General features: G+C 29.9%; 1 protein-coding gene across 1 annotated transcript in view; it reads left to right on the forward strand.

The window, feature by feature from the left end:
• Nucleotides 1–22,090, forward strand: part of LOC111641818 (vacuolar protein sorting-associated protein 13C-like) — a 163,493-nt gene that overhangs the window by 88,752 nt on the left and 52,651 nt on the right. The window contains exons 14-19 of the mRNA XM_023388051.1: nt 4,961–5,096; nt 11,145–11,244; nt 11,349–11,494; nt 15,255–15,626; nt 18,432–18,583; nt 20,723–20,825. Of these exons, the coding sequence (XP_023243819.1) occupies nt 4,961–5,096; nt 11,145–11,244; nt 11,349–11,494; nt 15,255–15,626; nt 18,432–18,583; nt 20,723–20,825 (1,009 nt within the window). The remainder of the gene's footprint in view (nt 1–4,960; nt 5,097–11,144; nt 11,245–11,348; nt 11,495–15,254; nt 15,627–18,431; nt 18,584–20,722; nt 20,826–22,090) is intronic.

Consider the following 22,090-nt stretch of genomic DNA (forward strand, 5'->3'; position numbering starts at 1 on the left):
GGTGACACTCGGTAAGTAATCCTACAATTTTTTGTTTATAGCGTAGTTTATACGGATTATTCCCAAAAAATATATACGTATTTTGGAAATGTTGAGTCGGATTAGTCTAGAATCGATTAATTTTATGGAAGAAAATCTTTCAAACAGCCGTAGTCCGTAAACTTGATACGTGTCGGGTTGTGATTGGAAGGATTCGTAAGAAAGCGGATTCCTAGAGAATGGAACGTATCTCTATCTTATAGGGGGGTCGACTGTAATCACTTTTATTTATAAACAAATTTCTTACAACTTTAAATATATTAATGAAATAAAATCACAACAACAAATAGTAAATTTTAAATAGGAAAAATTTAAAGAAAAGTTGTTTTATTTAATTCCTTATTCTAGAAATCCTTCAAGTGTGTCCTGAATTTTTTTTTTGAATAAATGCAAATCGTTTTTTCATAACAAAAAATTTTTTTATAGTATTTCTGAATGTAATTAAGCCATTTGTTTTGCATAGTATATATGTGCTTTAAATATAAAAAATTAAAATATCACATTTTTATTATGAATTAGTTAAGCATTACGATCTATTAAAAATCTTTGAAATAGTTTATCTAGTTAACTATTCATTTAATAGTTCCGTTTTTATGTATGCTAAAATGCTTACTGAATGTTTGTAACTTATCAATTTGTGTATTTAAGTATTGTGACAATATGAATAATATGATTCTATACTTCATGTTGAAGAAAACTCAATCTATTTATATGCACAATTTGCTGATATTTAAATTTTTGCATGGTATAACAAGAAAATAGACAGCTCTTTTGTTACTGTAGTTAAAAAAGACTTAATTGTTAAGCCTAAATTAATAATTACAGTGTGTTCATAATAAAAGTACAATATCAATAACAAAGTGTTTACTGATTTTTGTTACATATTTTGTGAGATTGTATATAAGGATATTTTGTACAATGAAAAAGTTACAGCAGCACAGTACTTTCTTTACATTCTGCACTAAATTTGATTTAATGTAATTAAAGTCATTGTGTATAGAATGATTGAACACACATCTAATAATGCATTATTATTCATGAATTATCATGTTTTATTAACCATTTTAATCTGATAAAAATATCACTTTACTGATTTGTAAAAGGCTGTATACCACATTTATGAATTTCTTGGTAACAGAAATCAGTTTTCTGGGTTGAGATAAATAGATCAATACCAACATTTAGAACAGAAATACATTTTTTTCTTCAAACATTTGTAACCCANATTTTAAAAGTTAAATTTTTTTATATTTTTATTTTATTTTTGACAAATATTTACAATGAAGAATAACAAAAAATTTAAATTTTGTGAAACAATTATAATTTTAATATATATGTACTGTACATAATTATTGTTTAAGGGATCTAGTAGAATTTCTGTAAATGGCTAATCAAACAGATAATACTTTGATAATTAAAATATCAAACTTAAATAGATCTCTTTAAATTTTTCCTACTATTTACTAATATTCAGTACCATAAAATATAGAGTTATTATGATTACCAATAATCTAATTTTTCAAACTTATCTTTATTCTGGTTTATTGAAATAATAAAGCATGATAAAGGTAACCATGTTTACATATTTTGTTCTCATATTTATTTATCTGTTAAATTCAGATTTTTTTTGTATATGAAATTTAATATCCAAATTAGTTAATTATTAGAGCTTTAAATGTTAATTAAATAACATTAAAGCTTTAATAACATTTACTAAGATAATTTCATTTTTAACTTTTTCTCAATTATGAAAGACTTGTAATTTAGATTATTAATACATTTATAACAAAAAAGTTACATACCTAAGTAGAATTGTTTGATTGTTGCAAAAGTTGGCATGCAGCTATGTCTCAGACAGGTATGTAAATGATTACAGTTGTGGTCTGATTGCATGCCATATAATGCCACCAGATTCCCTTAAAATTGATACTTCAGTATTCTATAAAAAGGCTTGCAGAGGCACACTTTTCATAACTGTAGTGTGCTTATTGTTGGATGTTTTAAAATGTTAGGCATACCTGTATGATGCATTGAAAGAAATTACAGAGACAACTGATGGAGTTTGAGATAGGTAACATCACCAGTCTGAAAGAAGAAAAATGGCCATTTTGTCAAATTATCTACTATTTGGGCTGTTCTGATATGACTGTGAGGAGACAATGGGGCAATGAATATGTTAAGATATATAAACATGGCAAGCAGACTCTGGATGCCCTAGAGCGACCACAAGGAAAGACGATTGCATGATTATGAGAAATGCATAAATAATTGCATTGGCATCTTTTAACATATTTCCACAAGCGAAAATCATACACTATATATTGGACCGTTTCAATTACCAGGCTGAAAATTTAATTCTACTTGGTACATACAAGATCTAGACTTTCGCAATTAGACTTTGCTGGGCTTTGAAGACTTCTCAAACTTCTATTAAGTCTTATAAAAAGTAATACAGTTAATATACTTGACAGTTAGATATCCAACTATATACTGAACTTATCTCTACATACTTATTCATGGAAGGTTTCTTGGCATATCGAAAAAAACCCATAACAGGCATGCAGCACAGTTCTTCTTTAATATCAACACTAATTCGTATACAATTTATATTATTAAACTTTCCTTTTTATCAATATTAATAATAGTTCTTATCTAAACAGGTCAACTAATTTCACTTTTCTTGAATTGTATATGTTCAGCTCACAGAATTTAGTGGTGTTTTTCTTTTTGTATGGTGATTTACATAACAATGTGTTCTTATTCAAAAATTGCGAAGTAAGATTCTTAACTGTTTTTTTTCCCCCAGATTTTTTCCAAAAAATTTTTTTCTTTCCAAAAAAAAATCTTCAAAAGAACCAAGATATTGATTAAACTTAGATATTAAACTACAGTAGAGCATCGATTATCTGACCCCCGATTAACCGTCACATCAGTTAACTGACCGTTCCAGTCGGCAAATTTCAAATGTCCGCTAGTGATATGGCACTACAATATTTGGCTATATCTTGGCTACTTTACTATTATTTTTGTTAAATATTTGCATGTTTTAGCTGGCATCAACGGCTCGACCATTGAAGGGAGGCCAATATTTAAACGAAACTTAATTTTCTAATTATGAGTGGTTGTTTGTTTCGTGAGCAATAAAATAAATTTAAAATAATTTTTAACGATACAATAGTGACAATTATTATTTTAAAAAAAAATTTGTTAGGCTTAACATCGATGAAAATTCAATGCGAAGTTGAATAATAGCGATATACTAATAAACTAATTACATGGGATATACTAATATCCTAATATACTATACTAATAATGTATTTTTTTCCTTCTTTTCGGTTATCCGATTTTTCAGTTATCTGACCAACCTGAGTCCCCAATTGAATCGGATAATCGATGCTCTACTGTATATACTGAATTTATCCCTACATACTTATTCATAGAATGTCTCCGGAAACACTGAGAAAACTGTATGATGGATATATAGCACAGTTCTTCTTTAATATTAGCACTAATTTGTATACAATCTATATTATTAAACTTTCCTTTAATCAATCATTTTTATCCTAATTTAATATTAGTAATAGTTCTTACCTGAGCAACTCAACTAAACTTCATTTTTTTAGTTCTCAGCATCTAATGGCATTTTCTTTTATAATGATTTGCATACCAATGCATTCTTATTTAAAAATTGCAAAGTAAGATTTTAACTATTTTCCAGATTTCTTTCAAAAAACACCCCAAAAAAAATCTTCAAAAAATTTTTCCTATTTTTCAAAGAATTTTTCATTTTCCAATTTTTTTTTCTTTTAAAAATACTGTAAAAGATTTTTTAAAAGAAAAAAATTTTTGAAAATGAAAAATTCTTTGAAAAATAGGAAAAATTTTTTGAAGATTTTTTTGGGGTGTTTTTTGAAAGAAATCTGGAAAATAGTTAAAATCTTACTTTGCAATTTTTAAATAAGAATGCATTGGTATGCAAATNAAAAATTTTTTGAAGATTTTTTTTGGGGTGTTTTTTGAAAGAAATCTGGAAAATAGTTAAAATCTTACTTTGCAATTTTTAAATAAGAATGCATTGGTATGCAAATCATTATAAAAGAAAATGCCATTAGATGCTGAGAACTAAAAAAATGAAGTTTAGTTGAGTTGCTCAGGTAAGAACTATTACTAATATTGATAAAAAGGAAAGTTTAATAATATAAATTGTATATGAATTAGTGTTGATATTAAAGAACTGCGCTGCATGCCTGTTATGGGTTTTTTCGATATGCCAAAAAACCTTCTGTGAATAAGTATGTAGAGATAAGTTCAGTATATAGTTGGATATCTAAGTGTCAAGTATATTAACTGTATTACTTTTTATAAGACTTAATAGAAGTTTGAGAAGTCTTTGAAGCCCAGCAAAGTCTAATTGTGAAAGTGTAGATCTTGTATGTACCAAGTAGAATTAAATTTTCAGTTTGGTAATTGAAACGGTCCAATATATAGTTTATGATCCCCACTTGTGGAAATACGCTAAAAGATGGGATCTGTGATTTTAAAAGATATGTCATGTGCTATTTGTATAATTCATGGTTTTTAAATTCATATGTTGGGTTATGATGTGTGTAAAAATTGGTTTTATATGTTTTTAGTTGACTGAGGAGAGGCAAAACAAAGCCCAAAACATGTATAAACACATATCAACAAAAACTGAAATAAACGAATGTTGTGCCAAGTGTTGGTTATTATGCTAAATTGCGGTTTAAAAAATAAATATAAAGATACAACACAGTTTTGAAATATGAAATAATTGCTCATTTTATTTATTTATTATATTAATATTCAGAACAATGAATGACATTATATGTATAATAAAATATAAATAAAACAATTAATTTCAACTTAATAATAATTTTGTGTATTATTTCTTTATTTTAAGATCACAAAGTCAAGTAACATTATTAAGTCCATATCAGTCTGTTCTTTATACATGGGATGATCCAAGTTTAGAACAAACATTAATATGGAATCTCTATAACAGAAAAAAACCAGGTTTTCCAGCACAAATTGCTAGAGTAAGTATTTAATTATGTTACAATTACGTATTTTGCTTATAAAAGTAAAATTTAATTTGTTATTTTTATGTATTATTATTTTAGAAAATAAGGCTACTTGGTAAAAGGTAGTATACATTAATTATTGGTCTTATCTAATGTTTGGAATATTTCTAACGTTCTCCAACATACTTTTCTAAAATTTAAAATTAATTTTGTATTTATTAATAATAATAATACAAAGAAAGGAGATTTTGCACTTGAAAATGGAAATGTTATTGAATCCATGGAAGAGGGCGAGTTCTACAAGTATTTAGGATTCCAACTGGCCAAACTAATAGAATATGCACAAATAAAGCAAAGATTAATTAAAGAATGCCAAAGTAGGTTAAACACTATTCTTAGAACACAGTTAAATGCAAAACACACAGTTAAAGCATAAACACATGTCATTCCAATATTCACTTATTCTTTTGAAGTCATACATTGGACTCACACAGATTATGAACAACTCTAAAGGAAAACAAGAACAACACTTACTAAGCATAAACAACATCATCCTAAATCTGCCATAGAAAGATTAACCCTTCTACATAAAGATGGTGGACATGGCCTGATTGGCATAGTAAACCTTCACTACAAACAAATACAGACACTGTAAGAGTTTTTCTTTAAAAAACAAGAAATATCAGTTACATAAAGCAGTAACTCTAACAGATTCAAATAACACACCATTAAACTTACACTCACATCATATGAACGTGACACAATATATAAAAGGTATAGACACCATTAAGCAATTATGGACTCAAAAGGCACTCCATGACAGGCATCCCAATGATTTTGTTCACAAAACTGCATCAACCAGCTGGTTAGCTTTGGATACCTCTTTGGAGAGATGGAAGGATTCATGATTGCCATACAGGATCAGGTCATAAATAGTAAAAACTACAGAAAACACATACTCAAAGATACAACACTCACAAATTCACATCATGCCAGAAACAATACAACACATTACTTCTGGGTGCAAGCTCTTGGCACAGACAGATTATTTACACAGACATAATCAAGTAGCAAATATAATACACCAAGAGCTTGCAAAGAAACACAAATTATTAGACATCCATAAACCATACTTCAAATACATTCTACAGACAGTATTAGAAAACAACATGCACAAAATGTACTATGACAGAACCATAATCACAGATAAAACAATTTACCACAACAGACCAGACATCACACTCATTGATAAACACAATAAAATCACATACATTATAGACATTCTAAACACTCAAAATGTACAAAATACATGGTGTCATACCACACACACATACTATACAAAAGCCTGGGAACATTACAGTTGAATAGAAACACATACATCACATAAGGCCACTATATTGAATACATGTCATATTGTTAGGAAATTCCTGAATACAGATGCACACACTGACACACTTATTTAATTTTTGTCTTGTTTTGGTTTCTGTGCCTTGACTCTGGACACAGCAACTGGTGTCAACCGAGTATAACTCACTAAACCCAACATAATAATAATAATAGATTTTTTGTACATGTATCAATAAAGTATTAAGCTATCTTATTTCCCATCATTTAAACTTATCAAATTAGTTAATAATGCTGGACTGGATTAGCCTTAGGATAATAGAGTGTTAGACTACTTTTTTAAAATTAATAGTTTATAGCTACTGTTATTCAATAATTTTTTATCTAATATTTAATAAAAGAATAATTCATACTTTGATTGGTTTGGCTGATTCTGTGACAAATGATTACAATATCAAAATTGTCCAACATTAAGAGAGTTGCTATATTAACTTTGTGTCATAACAGGCCATTTTCAATAGTTATAAAGACAAGATTGTATGAAATTAATTATCACATTGATTGTAACTACAGATTAATTGTAATGGTAATTTTAAATCAATATTAATTGTAATGTTGTCAATATTAAATGATTGAAATCTTGAATCTTAAATAACTTTCAAATTTACAATGACTTGATATTATGAACAAATTCTATTTTTGTTAATAACTTAATCATATTCTTTATCAATGATAACTCATAAAAATAGAGTCTCATCAATACTAGATATTTGTATAGAGTTAATATTGCCATTATTGAGGCATGTTGATTTTCAAATAACAGATTTATTGTTTATTGCTTTATAATATAGCACAAGTAATACAGGGTCATTGAAAAAGATATCCAGAATTCATGATTAAATAACAACACATTTAATTAAAAACAAAAGATTTTATTATACAGTATATCAAAAGGTGAAGAAAATACTCAAGTTTGTTTCATACTTTGTTTCAATATAAGCATCCCTTGTTGCTCAGCAAACATTTAAATGACAGGTTGTCTCTGTACAGTTGCATACAATTATTTCAAATGTGGCAGTTGCTACTGCAGTGATGATTCTGTCTTTCTAGTTTCTTGATAGACTAATGTAGCTCGAAAAGAAAGATCTAGAGGAGTCAGATCAGAGCTTCTTGCTGGCCAAAAAATAGAATTGACTTTCTCAATCTAGTGATCAGGGAACCTGTTGTTGAATATGTCTCAAACATTGCAACTGTAATTGGGTAGTGAACCATCTTGCTGAAGGATGATGGCTATTTCTTTTTTTTTCTTTCAATGTCATCAATCTGAGGAAAAATATAATGTTTCAGCACATCCAAGTAAATGTTGCCTATATGCAAAATAAATAAAACTGTTTTTTGGAATTAAAATTCTTTAACTATGATGAAATTAGCATTTTCTATTATCACTTTAATGATAATAGAATTATCACTAAAGTGCTAAGTATTTTAACACCAAAGACAGTTTTATTTATTTTGTATATAATTATTGGGGTGAAGAATATATTTTATTTAATGTTGCCTATAATTGTTCCTCAACAAAAATAAATGGACCCAGCATATAATCATGTGCTGGGTTCATTTATCTTACAATACATTTATCTTAGAGTCATGAACATATTGAAAAATATTATTTGGTTTTTCAGATCCCAAATTTTAAAATTATGATAGTTACACATTCATTTAGATTTTCGCATAGGTTTGTTTTTCTGAAAATATGTGAGATATGTTGCCTTATTACTAAACATGTGCTTTAAGAAACTGTCATAATTGTCAATTTTGTTCAGCATAAATTCAGCAAATTCAACACATTTGGGACAGTAACCAGTTTTGATTTCATACTTGAGTTTTATTTTGTAAATGTGAAATTTCAAATATTTATGAAGTACATTTTGTACAGCTGTTTTAGGAATACCAAGTCCAAACTATAATGAGTGATAGTTTTCTTTTAACTTTTTATTTTATTTTTTTCACTCTTTCTATCCTGTGGGAACTAATAGGGTCTTTTTAATAATCCCATTATGGGTTCAACTAGGCCTACAAGACGATATCCAGTGGTGATGGATGGGGTCCAACATATCTAGACAGACCACTCCCAAAAAATTCCTGGGATTTTTTCACCCTTTCCAAATTCAATACCAGGTCTCCTGAGTTGTAGGCTGCTATCTTAACCACTCACTCATTTAGCAACTTTGGGTTATGGAAACAAAATCTCTGATTTTCCACATTCTCTTTTAATGTAGGAGATTGGCCTAGTGATTTCTTAATGTGCACACTTTCAGATTCTTTAAAGTGATTAAACCACCAAATTATGGTCTTACCCATAGGTGATCATGACTATGTCAATATTGACGTTGCACTGCTGTAACTGATTTAAGCTCAATATATCACAACACACTATGATTTCTATTACATAGATGCCATGTAATGAGTGAGATGGTGTTTGGAAGAAATGCTGCTGCATACATTTAGTGATCAAAAAGAAAACTCTCAATGTTTTTACATAATTCAATACAACAATCAAATAAATTGGTTGATTATTACCCAAGGCATTTAACATTGAAATCATGGACCCTTTTTTTTGATGGCCCTATACAGTTGGAGTATAGTGCTTCAGGTGCATGAATCATGAGGGTGCCAAGTTAAAAAAGTCTATTGTAAAAACATTGGTAAAAAATTTTTGGATTTAATAATTAGTCAATTAACTATTAGATTTGACTCTGTTGGACAAATATGTACCATACACTTTTTAAGTGCTTATCACTTGCATATCTTGTTGCATCATCTGATAAAAATATTCTGGAAGGATAAGAATTTTTACAATCAGCATATCCCTCCAACATTTTGCCTAATTTTGGACCTCAACTGCTTTGATTTAAAATGTGTTTTTATAGTCAGGTATATGAAATTATTTCTATAAGTGAAGTTGCCGAACTACTTTTAATTCACACTGTCATCCTCAAGTAGGTTCTCCACATTATTGCAACATGCCTCATTTTTTTAACTTCAAGGGCGATGACAGCGACAGTAGAACAAAGTTTTTCGAAACTAAAATTAATCAAAACTTATTTAAGAAGCAGCATGTCACAATACTATCTTAGCTCTGGCTATTATATCAATTGAATAAACAATAACTTGTCTACTTGATCTGTAGAAAATAATTGACCAATTTGCAAATGAAAAAGCGAGAAAACAACAATCTTGAAGTGTTTTTTATGTATTATTATGTATTTGTTATGAAACTAAACTTGCATACATTTTGTCAATACAATTTATATACTATGTAGTAAATATTATTAGGTACTCCGTACTTAAAAAATTATATTTTGTTTTATTATTATATTTGTGTTTATTAAAATTGAATATCTTATTGTTGAAATGCCTCGAATCTCAAATAAATTGTTATTAAATAAGGTTTTGAATCAAAATAATTAGATACATGTTTTTAAATTAAATGTTCAAAATAAATTTTGCCAGATCTCTTCTGAGGAACAAAGGGGCGTACCAATTTTACTTGCTCCAGGGCACTGAATATGTAGCTATGCCACTGGCCCTATATAATATATAACAGTAAATTATAAAATTTTTTTCTGGTATTTCTCAAAAGCAGTTTGGTTACAAATTGATACTATATTGATATATTAATACTATTGCTGCTGGAATTCACAACGCTCTCATTTTTGCAGTTATTAATTTTATTTCATTTCAGCACAAAATTCAGCTCATACTTCATGAGAAGAAAATGTTTCTGTTCTCTTTTCAGTTATACTTTTCCTATAGACATTCATACATTAGAAGAATGAGTAAATAAATTAGCTTACTGTTCACCAGTAAATTTGACTTACGTCGAAAAACGACGTAAGTCAAATTTACTGGTCTTCGAATTTACTTGTCACTAGGCTAAACCACAAATAACCATTCCCAGTTCTGTATTTTATTTATAAATGCATTTTTAATAATATATGATTAATAAGAATCTATTTTAAGCTTACAAACAAATTTTAGTTTTTAATATAGTACAGGGAAGAAAGTAATCTAAATTTACAAATACATGTACAATACGTACATACTTGTAAATATTGTATACATGTTTACAATTTGGCGATGTTCACAGTACATCGCGGACTCTTTATTTGTGAATGTGGTTTGATCAAAGATATTATAAAATAAGATTATTTTTTAAGGTTAATAACAAATACAGTTATTAAAATTATTTTGCAATAGTAAAAAATAAACTAATCTATGTTAAATTTACTAATAACGAGTGGTGCTGACAACGATGCCAAACAGTAGATATTGGAACTACTGTGGAAAATGCCAATATTGAGCTCTTAAAGACCGCTAAATAAGACGACAACACAGAGTCACAGATGTTTTCATATTTTGTTCTCTACGATTTATGATGATTATATTAACATTTACTGTAAATGTATTTTAATATGATTCTGTGTGCTTTTAACACTTTTCTAGTGATATTACGATTTCAATATTTGACAGATATAAAGTCAAATAAAATGACTTAAACTTGATTTTTATTTTTCCATATATTTTTTTGACAAATGATATTTAATCAAGAACAATGTAACTCGAGGTATACCTGTACGTGAAATTAATAGATTTAAAAAATAGCAATTTAACTTATTATTTTAATAGATAATAACAAATGTTTATTAATGTTAATAGGATGGACATGGCAATGAAACATTAACTGTACATTCATTGAAACAAAATGCAAGTATTCAGAAATGTAAATCACCAGCAGAAACAAGCAGTACTGATGATGGTTTGTATAAGTGTATAAATTATTTACAAGAAATTACTGTTAATTAATTGTAGATAAATTTAATATTCAGTTAAATTAAAATTGACCGAAACACAAATTAACAGATGATAGTGAGTCAGAAGAAACTGCACTTTTACCTCAAAAAACAAGAAAAGATAAAGTTATTGTTTATTGGGTCTCTTATCTTGATGATCATCAAAGAGTTTTGCTTTTTACTCAGGATGAAAGAGTATCAAAACAAGTTGCAAAGGTATGTATAAATATCAAAACTAAAGATTATTATATAATTAAAAATACACAATTAAATGTTTTTATTAATATAATATGCTATTTTTTAGTCTTTACTATATTTTAATATTGTTTTTGTTTTTAATTTATGTACAGTGGTGCTTCATACTTTAATTCATTCCAGGAGATTGATTTAAGTCCAAAGCATTTTTTCCATTAGAAATAACAATGTGAATTAATGCAATTCCCAGACCCTGAACAAAAGTTATTTCAATAAACTTAAAACAACAAATACATATAATTTAAGATAACACAGTTAAATGCCCAAATATGAAAACAAACATGAAAACAATAAATAAAATGTGTAAATAATGTATAATAAAACAAAAATTGCATTTATTGGTTGCACACCATGGACTTTGGCATCTTAACATAGATGTGTGACTTAATTATAACAGTTGTGAAATTTAACATATCATACACCGCTGGCCATTAAAAATACTATACCAGGAAGGAAATCAAATAGCAGAATCGTATTTAACTGTCCACAAAAATTTTCAGTGTTGTGTTCATTACAATATGCACTAACATTTTTTACCTCCACCAAGGTCTTCTTCAGGTGCTGACTAAGCATTGTCTCCCCTTGACCATTAGAACGATGTCATCTGAGATGTAAATATTGCATGTATCACATTTCACCCCTCCTCTTGTCCCCGTTCAAATTCCTCAAATAGGTATCTCCACGCCTGCGCTATCGTCTCTCCGTCTTTAGAGTTTATACGGGTGCCCCCAACGTTGGCTTTAAAGATCTCCCAGGCCTCCAGGTGACAGATGTGATCAATTTGAAATGCCTGTCTGATTAATTTGGTGTTTGGAAAGTCCACCCGAATTTCAGGGTCACTAACATACGTCATCAAGGCGGTGGTGTGCCTGTTATTTTTAATGTCCAATTGATGCTTGCGTAACCGTTTTTGTATTGAGCGCACAGTAGAACCAATATAAACTAAGTTTCTTTGGAATCTATTGTCCCTGATGGGAATGGAGTAAACCCCTGGGGCTCTGTTGAGATCTATCGCGTCTTTAGCATTGCACAGCAGGTCATAAATAGTGCTGGTCCTCCTGTACGCGATCTTTGTTTGATTACGGCAAGCAATCTCCCTGTATAGGGGGTCCAAATGTTGGTTGAATCAGACGACCACATGCCTATCATTCTTAATGGGCTGCTGTCCACTGTCCATCATAATCGGGGTAGCACTGTTGCATGGGGGACGACAATTGGCGCAGGCACAGGCCAAACCGTGAATCATGCCCTTACTGTAGCCATGCTCAACCACAGTTTTTTCTATGCGGCGGAGCTCAGTCAGGGTGTTGCATTTGTTTCTGTGATGCGTGAAGGCAGAATCGTATTTATTGTAAACATACAGTATAATGGGAGGAAGATATGATTGAATTGACAGGTAATTTTGAGGTACAGAGCATGCAGAAATCAGTACCCAGAACAGCTACCTCTGGCAGCAATAACAGCTGTAATCCGACTGGCATCAAGTCAAACAGAGTTTGGATGGTAGGTACAGGTACAGCAGTCCATGCAGTTTCAACTCTGTGCCAGAGTTCATCTATTGTACTGGCTGGTGAGTGGTGGTGTGCCAGTTTCTTGGCACTCACTGACCAGATGTTCTCAATTGGTGACAGATCTGGAGAATATGCTGGTCAGAGAAACAGTTGAACACCCTCTGTATTCAGAAACATCAGGACAGCATAGGCAACATGTGGTTGTCCTGTTGAAAAGTAGCATAGGAGGCTTGAAGATAGGGCACAGCAATGGGCTTTAACACATCAGAAATATAAGGGCAGATGTCCAAAATTACTGGCTATATGAACAAGAGGTGGTTATCTCTTGTTCTCATAGCCAGGATGTGTATCTAATGGCACTCTCATACCATCACTTTAGGTGCTGGCCTGCAAGATGATGATATATGCAAACTGACAATGATCATTCTCCTCAGTGCTTCCACACATGGATATGGCCATCATGATGCTATATGCAAAACCAGGCTTCATCTGAAAAGACGACATGACACCATTCCCATGTTCACATTTGTCATTGTACACATGCCTGTCTCTGCTATAGTGTCAAGGAAAGCTTCAGCAATGGTCGCCATGCTGATAATCCACGGTGCTGCAGACGTCATTGCACTATCTGTGCAAACAGACACTTGTTGTTCTGAAAACAACCCAAGTTTCTGACTCAGGGTACATGATGTGGCTGTATGATCCTGCAAGGCCATGTGGAAGAGATGTCTGTCCTCACAGATGTTACTAACCACGGGCTGCAGAGATTCTGCACAGCGTTCTGTGTGGCCCTCCTAGACCCTTCAATTCCATATTCTCGTGACAGTCTTGGGATCATGACCAATGTGAGCAGCAATAGGGTGGAATGATCAACCGTAATCCTTGTAACCGTACCACAATCAAATTCTGACATGTACTGGTAAGCATTTCTTCTTCTTATACAAGCATAACAAACCTTTACAGAAGCAACCAATGTGTACATATGATTTCCAAATAAGAAACCAGCTTTACAAGCTTCCCTTTTAAACAGACTGTAGGTGGCCTTACTCCTATCTGCTTTGCAAACATGCATTGAAATGCTAATCATTTGCATATCCCAGCATGTTGTACTGTACCTTTCATGCAAATTTTGCATTTGTTGCATCTGCCTTCATGGTGTATGTAGGTGAGATTTTAATAGCCAGCAGTGTAGATAGTGTGAGATTTTGTTCTTTATTTAGAAGTTTATTTTAAACTTTTTTACTTCACATTTTGTTTGAATAAAATCAAGTTGTAATGATCTTGAATAAAAAGTAAACCAGGCATATTATGCCTTATGAGTTTTGAAAAGGAGCTAATGCTGTACAAACAGTAAAAACAATTGTAATGTGTATTGGGAAGATACTCCTAAACTTTGAATATGCCAAATGTGGTTTAAAAAGTTTCATTTGGGAAATTTTGAACTAAAAGATACAAAATGTACAGGGATGCCAAAAAGTTGTCAACAAAGAATAATTAAAGGAAGAAATTATTAAAGATTGATGAATAACACACAATACGTATAAATAATCTAACATACCAAAAATAAAGTGAAAAAAGTACTGATAACATACAAGCATAACAAAAGAGCAAAAGCAAGAGATAACGTGGACACATAAAAGATGTGTCCACATTATCTCTTGTGTGTATGCTTTGAGTGCATTTTTTTTCACTGTGCATGCAGTTCAAACTTGAGGCAAATTTTTGTCAAATTTTTTATTCAAACTCTGAAGCATTCAAAGTACAAGATACCACTGTATTAGAATATATATTTTTAAAAATCTGATTCAAGTATCTTAATTCAATTTAATATAATTGGATATAAACATCTTTTATCAATTATAAACTGAAATATTTTTTGAAATTTTTAATTTTTTTTTATGTAATATTTTCCTTATTTTTTAATTAAGAAATTATATTTTAGAAGAAAATTCTAATTTTTAGTAACCTTTTTTAATGAATTCTAGATTACATCTGCTACACATTTAAAAATTTTCGTAATATAAGATGTTGTGAAAAATAATATACTCGTATTTAATTTAATCTTTCTGTTTTTTGCATTTTCTTTTTTATTCAAATTATATCAGAAATGTTTTTGATATGCTGTATACTGTTTAATGCCATATCTCATAAATATTTACCATTAAAAATACTATTATATGAATCTATTAACAGAGAAACACTTTTTGCAGGCAATTGATGGAGAGAATGCAAATTTTGAGTGCTTTCTTTCATTGAATGGAATTAGTTTATCACTAATAAATGGAGCATATAAAGAAATAGCATATTTGGGTATTAAAGGTGCACCTGCCATGTGGGAAATAGAAATTAATCACACATGGAAACTTTTGACTTTAGAATTATCAACTTGGTTGGAAGATAAATGGAGAGGTGAAAAACAAAAGGCAGAACTAAAAGATTATTTACAGGTTGATTTTATCAAAATGCACATGACAAAACCATGCTTTGGACAATTACGTCGTACTTATACTCCTTCCTTATGGTGCCATTTTAGGAAATCCACTCATCAGTCATATGTTTATGCAAAAATTCATCGATTTCAGGTAAATTTAATTTAATTTCAATAAAATAAATTTATAATTATTAATATTAGATATGCTTCAAAACAATTTATAGTATTATAATTTGTATATTGTATAAAATATTAAAAAAATGTTAAAAACCTTTTTAATAATATGTGAATTATGTTTAAGTTCTAAATTCATAACAAACTAGTTGTTACTCGTGGCTTTTGCAAGCAAACCCCATTTATATTCAGTATTTCAACAACCATAGTAATTGTTATATAACACCTACCGCTGAGAATGATGAGAATTGCCGAGAATCAAATGAACTGTTTTCAATTTGATCAATTTTCTGGAAAGTTTACAACCATTCTATAATCGAACCAATATGCAATAACAAATTTGAATTTAAAATGGTTCGAACATTTTTAAAATCGAAATAGATAAAAATATTTATAACAATGTCTGAAATGTTATTAATTTAATACACCTAAGTACTCGATGAAGACTAAATCCTCTCCCTCTCCCGCCCAGGGGGAATTTCGAAAAATCCCTTCTTAGTGTTCATTCCCATGGCCTACCCTACTAAAATGCAGTTAGAAACAAAAAACGCATCTAAAATAGTACAGTAGAAGCCGTTCTTCCAGTTAAGCCTTAATGCTCTCCCCTTCCCCCTGCGGAGGAATTTCAAAAAATCCCTTCTTAGTGTGCGTTTCCATGATGTACCCTAACTGTCTACCAAATTTCACCCCTTTAGGTTAAGCAGTCTGCTCTGGGCGATGATGAATCAGTGAGTGAGTCATTCAGTCAGTCAGTCAGGACAAGCAATTTTATATATTTAGATTATTCCAAATGATAAAAAGCAAATGCAGACTGATAAAAATTAGCTATAATAACTGATAAATACTATTAACTATTTCAACTATAAAATCATCATCACACTGAAACAAAACTAATCTGATCTAGCACTTGTTGGCATTTTTACTTGAACGATATGTAGGATTTTTAAAGTATATAGTTTTAACATCCTCTCTTAGATAATTTAATAAAAATAAATAAACACTTCATATATAACCAATATCCAGCAAGAAGAAATTAGAAGAAAACAAACATATTAAACCATGTTTAATGGGCATCCCTATTAAACATGGATGAAAAGGTTTGCTTTCTTGTAATTTATTCTTGCTTGATATTGGTTATGTGTGCAGTGTTTATTAGTGTATTCCTGTTTTTGGGTAGTTGAATTTATAAAAATGAATTTTAATTTTTGAATATCGAGTTATATAAACATAGAAATAGTTAAATTTGTAGTTCTCTACTTGAACGAGATGGGACAGTTGCAAATAATCACTTAATATACAGTTCTATTATTTTTAAATATAGCTAGATATATAAGAAAAATTCTATCACAAATTTACAAACATATGACTTCACATAGATGTATAAATGTAACAGAAGTCTTACATGTGTAGCACCACACACAATACAATAGCATTTATATGTGAGTTGATTGTCCTCGATTGAAATAATTGCCTTCAATCGTAAACTAATCTTCCGAAACTTCAGTTTTATCATCGAGTTCAAAGTTCCAATTAATATTTGCCATTCATACCTGACACTACTTTCGAAGCAAGTAGATTCCATGTACAGTCAAGCTCCTAACTCATTGCTGATCTCCACAACTACCTAGGCTCATCATCTGTCTTCTCACACAAACACACACACCCTACACTGGAACAAACTCTACAGAAAAAATGAGATTTCTCCTTGTCATATCCTTTTTGTTCCCCAGAAATGTCATCTGATTAATTTGGACTTTGTCCCCTGCCATGCCATTGTTATAGTGACCAACTGCACACCCAGGGTGCACTGACTGGCAGTATGGAAAGAAGTATATAAAATTATAAAATGAACCAGGGAATAAACAAAAACAAATATATATATACAAACATATTTGTATGCAGGAAGGGAGAAGAAAACAAATATAGTAGCATAAAACATGGTGTACTTACACGACAAATTATTTTAAAACTATGATTAAATGATTAATAAAATATAAATAATATAATTGATTTTTCAATTCAGTCAAATATTTGTTATCAAAAAACAATAAGTTTCTGATTTCAGTTATCATCCTTTATAAACTAATTTAAATTTTTATTTTTAGTCATATGAAAAATCAGTGTAAATGTGATATTTCTAAAAAGGCTTCATTTGTTAACATCATATTCCTAAATTTAATAAGAGAAGGATTTGATGCCTGAAATGCATTTTCATAGTTGGAAAAAATTCTCTAATTTCTTCATAATATATTTACTTTTGATTATGATCATTGAAAGTGTTTCAAAACTTGTTCATTTCCACGTGAATCCAATGAAGGGTAGATTATTTTTGACAGCTGTTTCCAAATTTCCATGGTTCGACAATTGAATACCTAATAGACTAATTCAAAAATGGAAAAATCTGATAAATCTGTGTTTTGTGATCCTAAAGATGATGATCCTGAAAATGGAATATGTGAAATTGAAAGTTTATGCTTAAACTGTTGAAAGTGTTTCAATATAAAATATTTGAAAATATTCAATCAATATTAAAACTTTTTTAAGTCCATTAAAATCCATATGCATGACATAAAATATGTTTAGCATCTGAAATAAACACATTCCATGAAAAATAAAAGATAAATGTTTTTTTATTTTTTATTTATGTTTGTTTATGTAATAAAAATATTGAGTTTTCAATACAGTATATAAAATTAGTAATTATATTTTAATAAAAAATTATTATATATGTTATAAGAGAAAGCATTTTAATCTGAAAAATATTTTTGTTATTATTTTTCAGATTGACAATCAGTTACCAGATGCCATTTTTCCTACAGTGCTTTATCCTGTGCCTCCACCTCAAGCTCTTGTAAGGCGCAATGGGCCAAAACCATTTATTGAAATGGCTTTGTTAACTCATAAATCTCGTAATCTAAATTTGAATACAATAAAGTAAGTTTTTCATTTTTATTTTTAAAATATCAAAGTTTATTAGCATTTAATTTACAGATTATGATTTACCTACATAAAGTTTATTACATTAGCAAAATTGTTATTTTATCATGATTATTGTTGCCACCAGGCCGGTTTTCACTCAGACAATTCAGTTTTTAAATTCATGGTTTGGATTAATTATTAATTTGTAGAAATTGTGAAATTATGATGAAACAAAATAAATTTATAAAAATATTTGCAAGTATTTTATTTTAATGGTTAAAGACTTTGACTTCACTCCCCTACCCAAACTTATCCCCATCTTAACCCTAGGCTAAGAGTGACAGAAAATGCACTTTTAAAATTGAAACTTGTAAATATCTCTGGCAAATATTACATTTGTTCCAACACAAGTTCCTAACTGGTTTAAAACTGGCATGCGCATTGTTCAGTTCTTGGCTGTAAAATGACATTGCACATGCCTCATACACAGTGGTGGATTTAGCACTTGTGAGTAAAGCCCCAGGCTCAATTCAATTTTGAGGCCCTCCTTTTAAATATTCTCACTATCCCTACATCCTACAATGTGCATTCTACGTGCAACTCTGGTAGGCACTATACTAGTGGTCCAAAAAAAGTGAGACATAGAGAAATAACATTGAAAATTAAGCTGCCTGGCTGTATGTAAAAGGTTACTGATCAGATTTGTATTAATTATGAAAATTGAAACTTATTGATACAAGAATTATTAAGTTTCAATAGGTAGAAGTGTTAAAAATAATAAAAATTTATTTGTAAATTATTATAATAGATTTCACTATTGTTTGGTAAATAATGTAGGACATTTTGAACATTTGTTATAATTAATTCCATTTCAAGTATTCTATTTCATCTTTTGGGTTTACTGGGAATGACTGATTGATAAAGTGAATTTGTCTGTGGAACAGTCAGTGTATGGTTTGAAATATGACAGCTAGGGTTGCCACCCACAAAACATGTCATAGCTGGCATTATTCACTTGTCAATTTAATTTAGGAAATACCGCTAAATTATTAATTATTTTTATTATGAAAAAAATATAAAAAATTATTTTATTTAATTATTATTTTGAGAGCTGAATTTTGAGGCCCTCTTGATTTATGAGGCCCCAGGCATGCATCTCAGACAGGTAGCAACACTTATCATGACACTCAATCATTTGGCCTGTGATTATTCAGCCCACTGAATTATCCAGTTCAAACAGCCATGTCATAAAGTTATATATATATATATATAAAGTTTTTGTATGTAAATAAAATAATTATTTTTCTTATCTATAAGTCTGTAGCATAACTAGTTTTTTCACAATCTCCAACAAGCATATCAAGTTTTTAACAATCCTTTATTTTTTTATTTTCACTTATTGTTTATAATTTTTGTTTGTTTTGAATATCTGTTAAATAATTGTCTAATTTTTAAGATCAGGTGTATATTAAATTGAATTTATAACACATTTACCATGAACAAGTTGTATTCTACAATTTAACTATTTTTTTAAACCTGAAGATGGCTGATAAATGAAACTGAGACTGTTTGTTATTTCTGTAATTTATAACTTGCTAGATTAAAGGTTGTTGAACATTGCATTGTAGAATCCAGTTTGTTAATTTTATACATTTCTGGAAACTATATTTCAATAGATATATTTTCTTAAATGTAATGCATTCTTTTTACAATATGCTATTAATAGAAAGTAAATTTTAAAAAATTAAGAAATTTCTTTAAAAAACATTTTGTTAAATTATGTAGAAAAAATAATTTCATGATATCAACTTTTTGCTAAATGATAATTCCATTATGTGTATGTATTTAAATTGAAATTATTTAAAAAATAATAATTTTAATATAGATTTAGTATAATTTTTTAAAATAAAAATTAGTCCAAACTTCTAGACCAATTACCAGTAGATGCATACACCACTGCTAAACCTTTACTTCTGTAAAATATAATACATAAAACAAACAAACATTTTCGATCTGCCTCGGTTTTTGGATAAGATCAAAAACATTTGTTCGTTTTATGTATTATATCTTACCGGAAGTAAAGGTTTAGCAGTGGTGTAAAAACTAGTCTTTAAAACATTAAATTTAAACTAATGTGTATTATTAATATTTCAGATATTTTAAAGTACTGATTCAAGAACTAAACATAAGGATAGATAAAGGTTTTTTGCTATCTGTGTATGATATTTTTTCAAGTTTACAAACTCCAAAAGAAGAGGTAAGCATACAAAATGATATTATAGCTTTAACTGTGTGTTTTACATTTAACTGTGTTCTGAGAAAATAGCATTAATTAACTTACTTTGGTATTCTTTAATTTATCTTTGCTTTATTTATGTATATTCTGTTAGTTTGTCCTATTGGAATCCTAAATACTTGTAGAACTCGCCCTCTTCCATGGATTCAATAACGTCTCCATTTCCAAGTGCAAAATCTTCTTTCTTCAGGATTCTTTTTTCTATGTGAAGTGTTTTGCATTTGTCTAAGCCAAACTCCATTTGTATGTCCTTGGTGTATGAATGTGTGATTTGTAGGAGTTGATGAAGTTGTTTTTGTGTGGATTCATAAAGTTTTTGTTGTCCATGTTTAGTACATGAGATGTGACAGAGTAAACTGTGTTGTTTTTTCATGTCTGATATTGTAGCCATATTGAGTGTTGTTGAATAATGGATTCAGGGCTAGGCAGAACCAGAGAGGACTCAAGGAATCTCCTTGAAAAATTCCTCGCCTAATGAATATTTCGTTTGTTTGTATGGAAGTGTTACTAACCCTGAGATGTAGTCTTGTTTTCCAGTGATGCATAGTGTTTTGGAAGAATGCAATGAGTTATGGATGTATTTTGTACATGTGTAGAATATGTAGCAGCCAACTGTATGGAAAACTGTCAAATGCTTTTCTGTAGTCTATATATGCCATGTGTATGTTTCTGTGTTGTTTGTGTGCTTGCCGTAAAATGACTAAATCTATGAGTAACTGTTCTTCGCATCCCCTGTGATTTCTACAGCAACCTTTTTGTTGTTCTGTAAGAATGTCATGTTCTTCAACATGTTTATATATTTTGTTTGTGATACAGGATGTCAATAATTTGTAGAGTATTGGAAGACATGTAATTGGTCTGTGATATTCTTGTTTTTAGTTTAATGTAGGTGATGCCCTGAGTAAGAAATTTTGGCATGTCTTGTGGATTAATGATGATGTGTGTTAGATGTTTAGCTAGTTCCTGGTGCAGTGATGTAAACTTTTTGTACCAGAAATTGTGAATGTTGTCTACACCAGGTGTCTTCCAGTTGTGTGTTCTGTTAACAGCGTAGCGAATGTCGTGTACGTTTATTTCAGCACAGGGCATAGTTGGTATGTTGTGCAAGTTTCTGTTCTCCTCCTCGATCCAGCCTGCATCAGCATTGTGTGTAACAGCATTGGACCAAAGAGAAGACCAATAAGTTGTGAGTTCTTCTTCTGTTGGTGTGCCACTGTGCTGTGTAT

This window comes from Centruroides sculpturatus, unplaced genomic scaffold, assembly GCF_000671375.1.
Source record: "Centruroides sculpturatus isolate CEXI.00-Female unplaced genomic scaffold, Cexi_2.0 scaffold1473, whole genome shotgun sequence".
Taxonomy (NCBI): Eukaryota; Metazoa; Arthropoda; class Arachnida; order Scorpiones; family Buthidae; genus Centruroides; species Centruroides sculpturatus.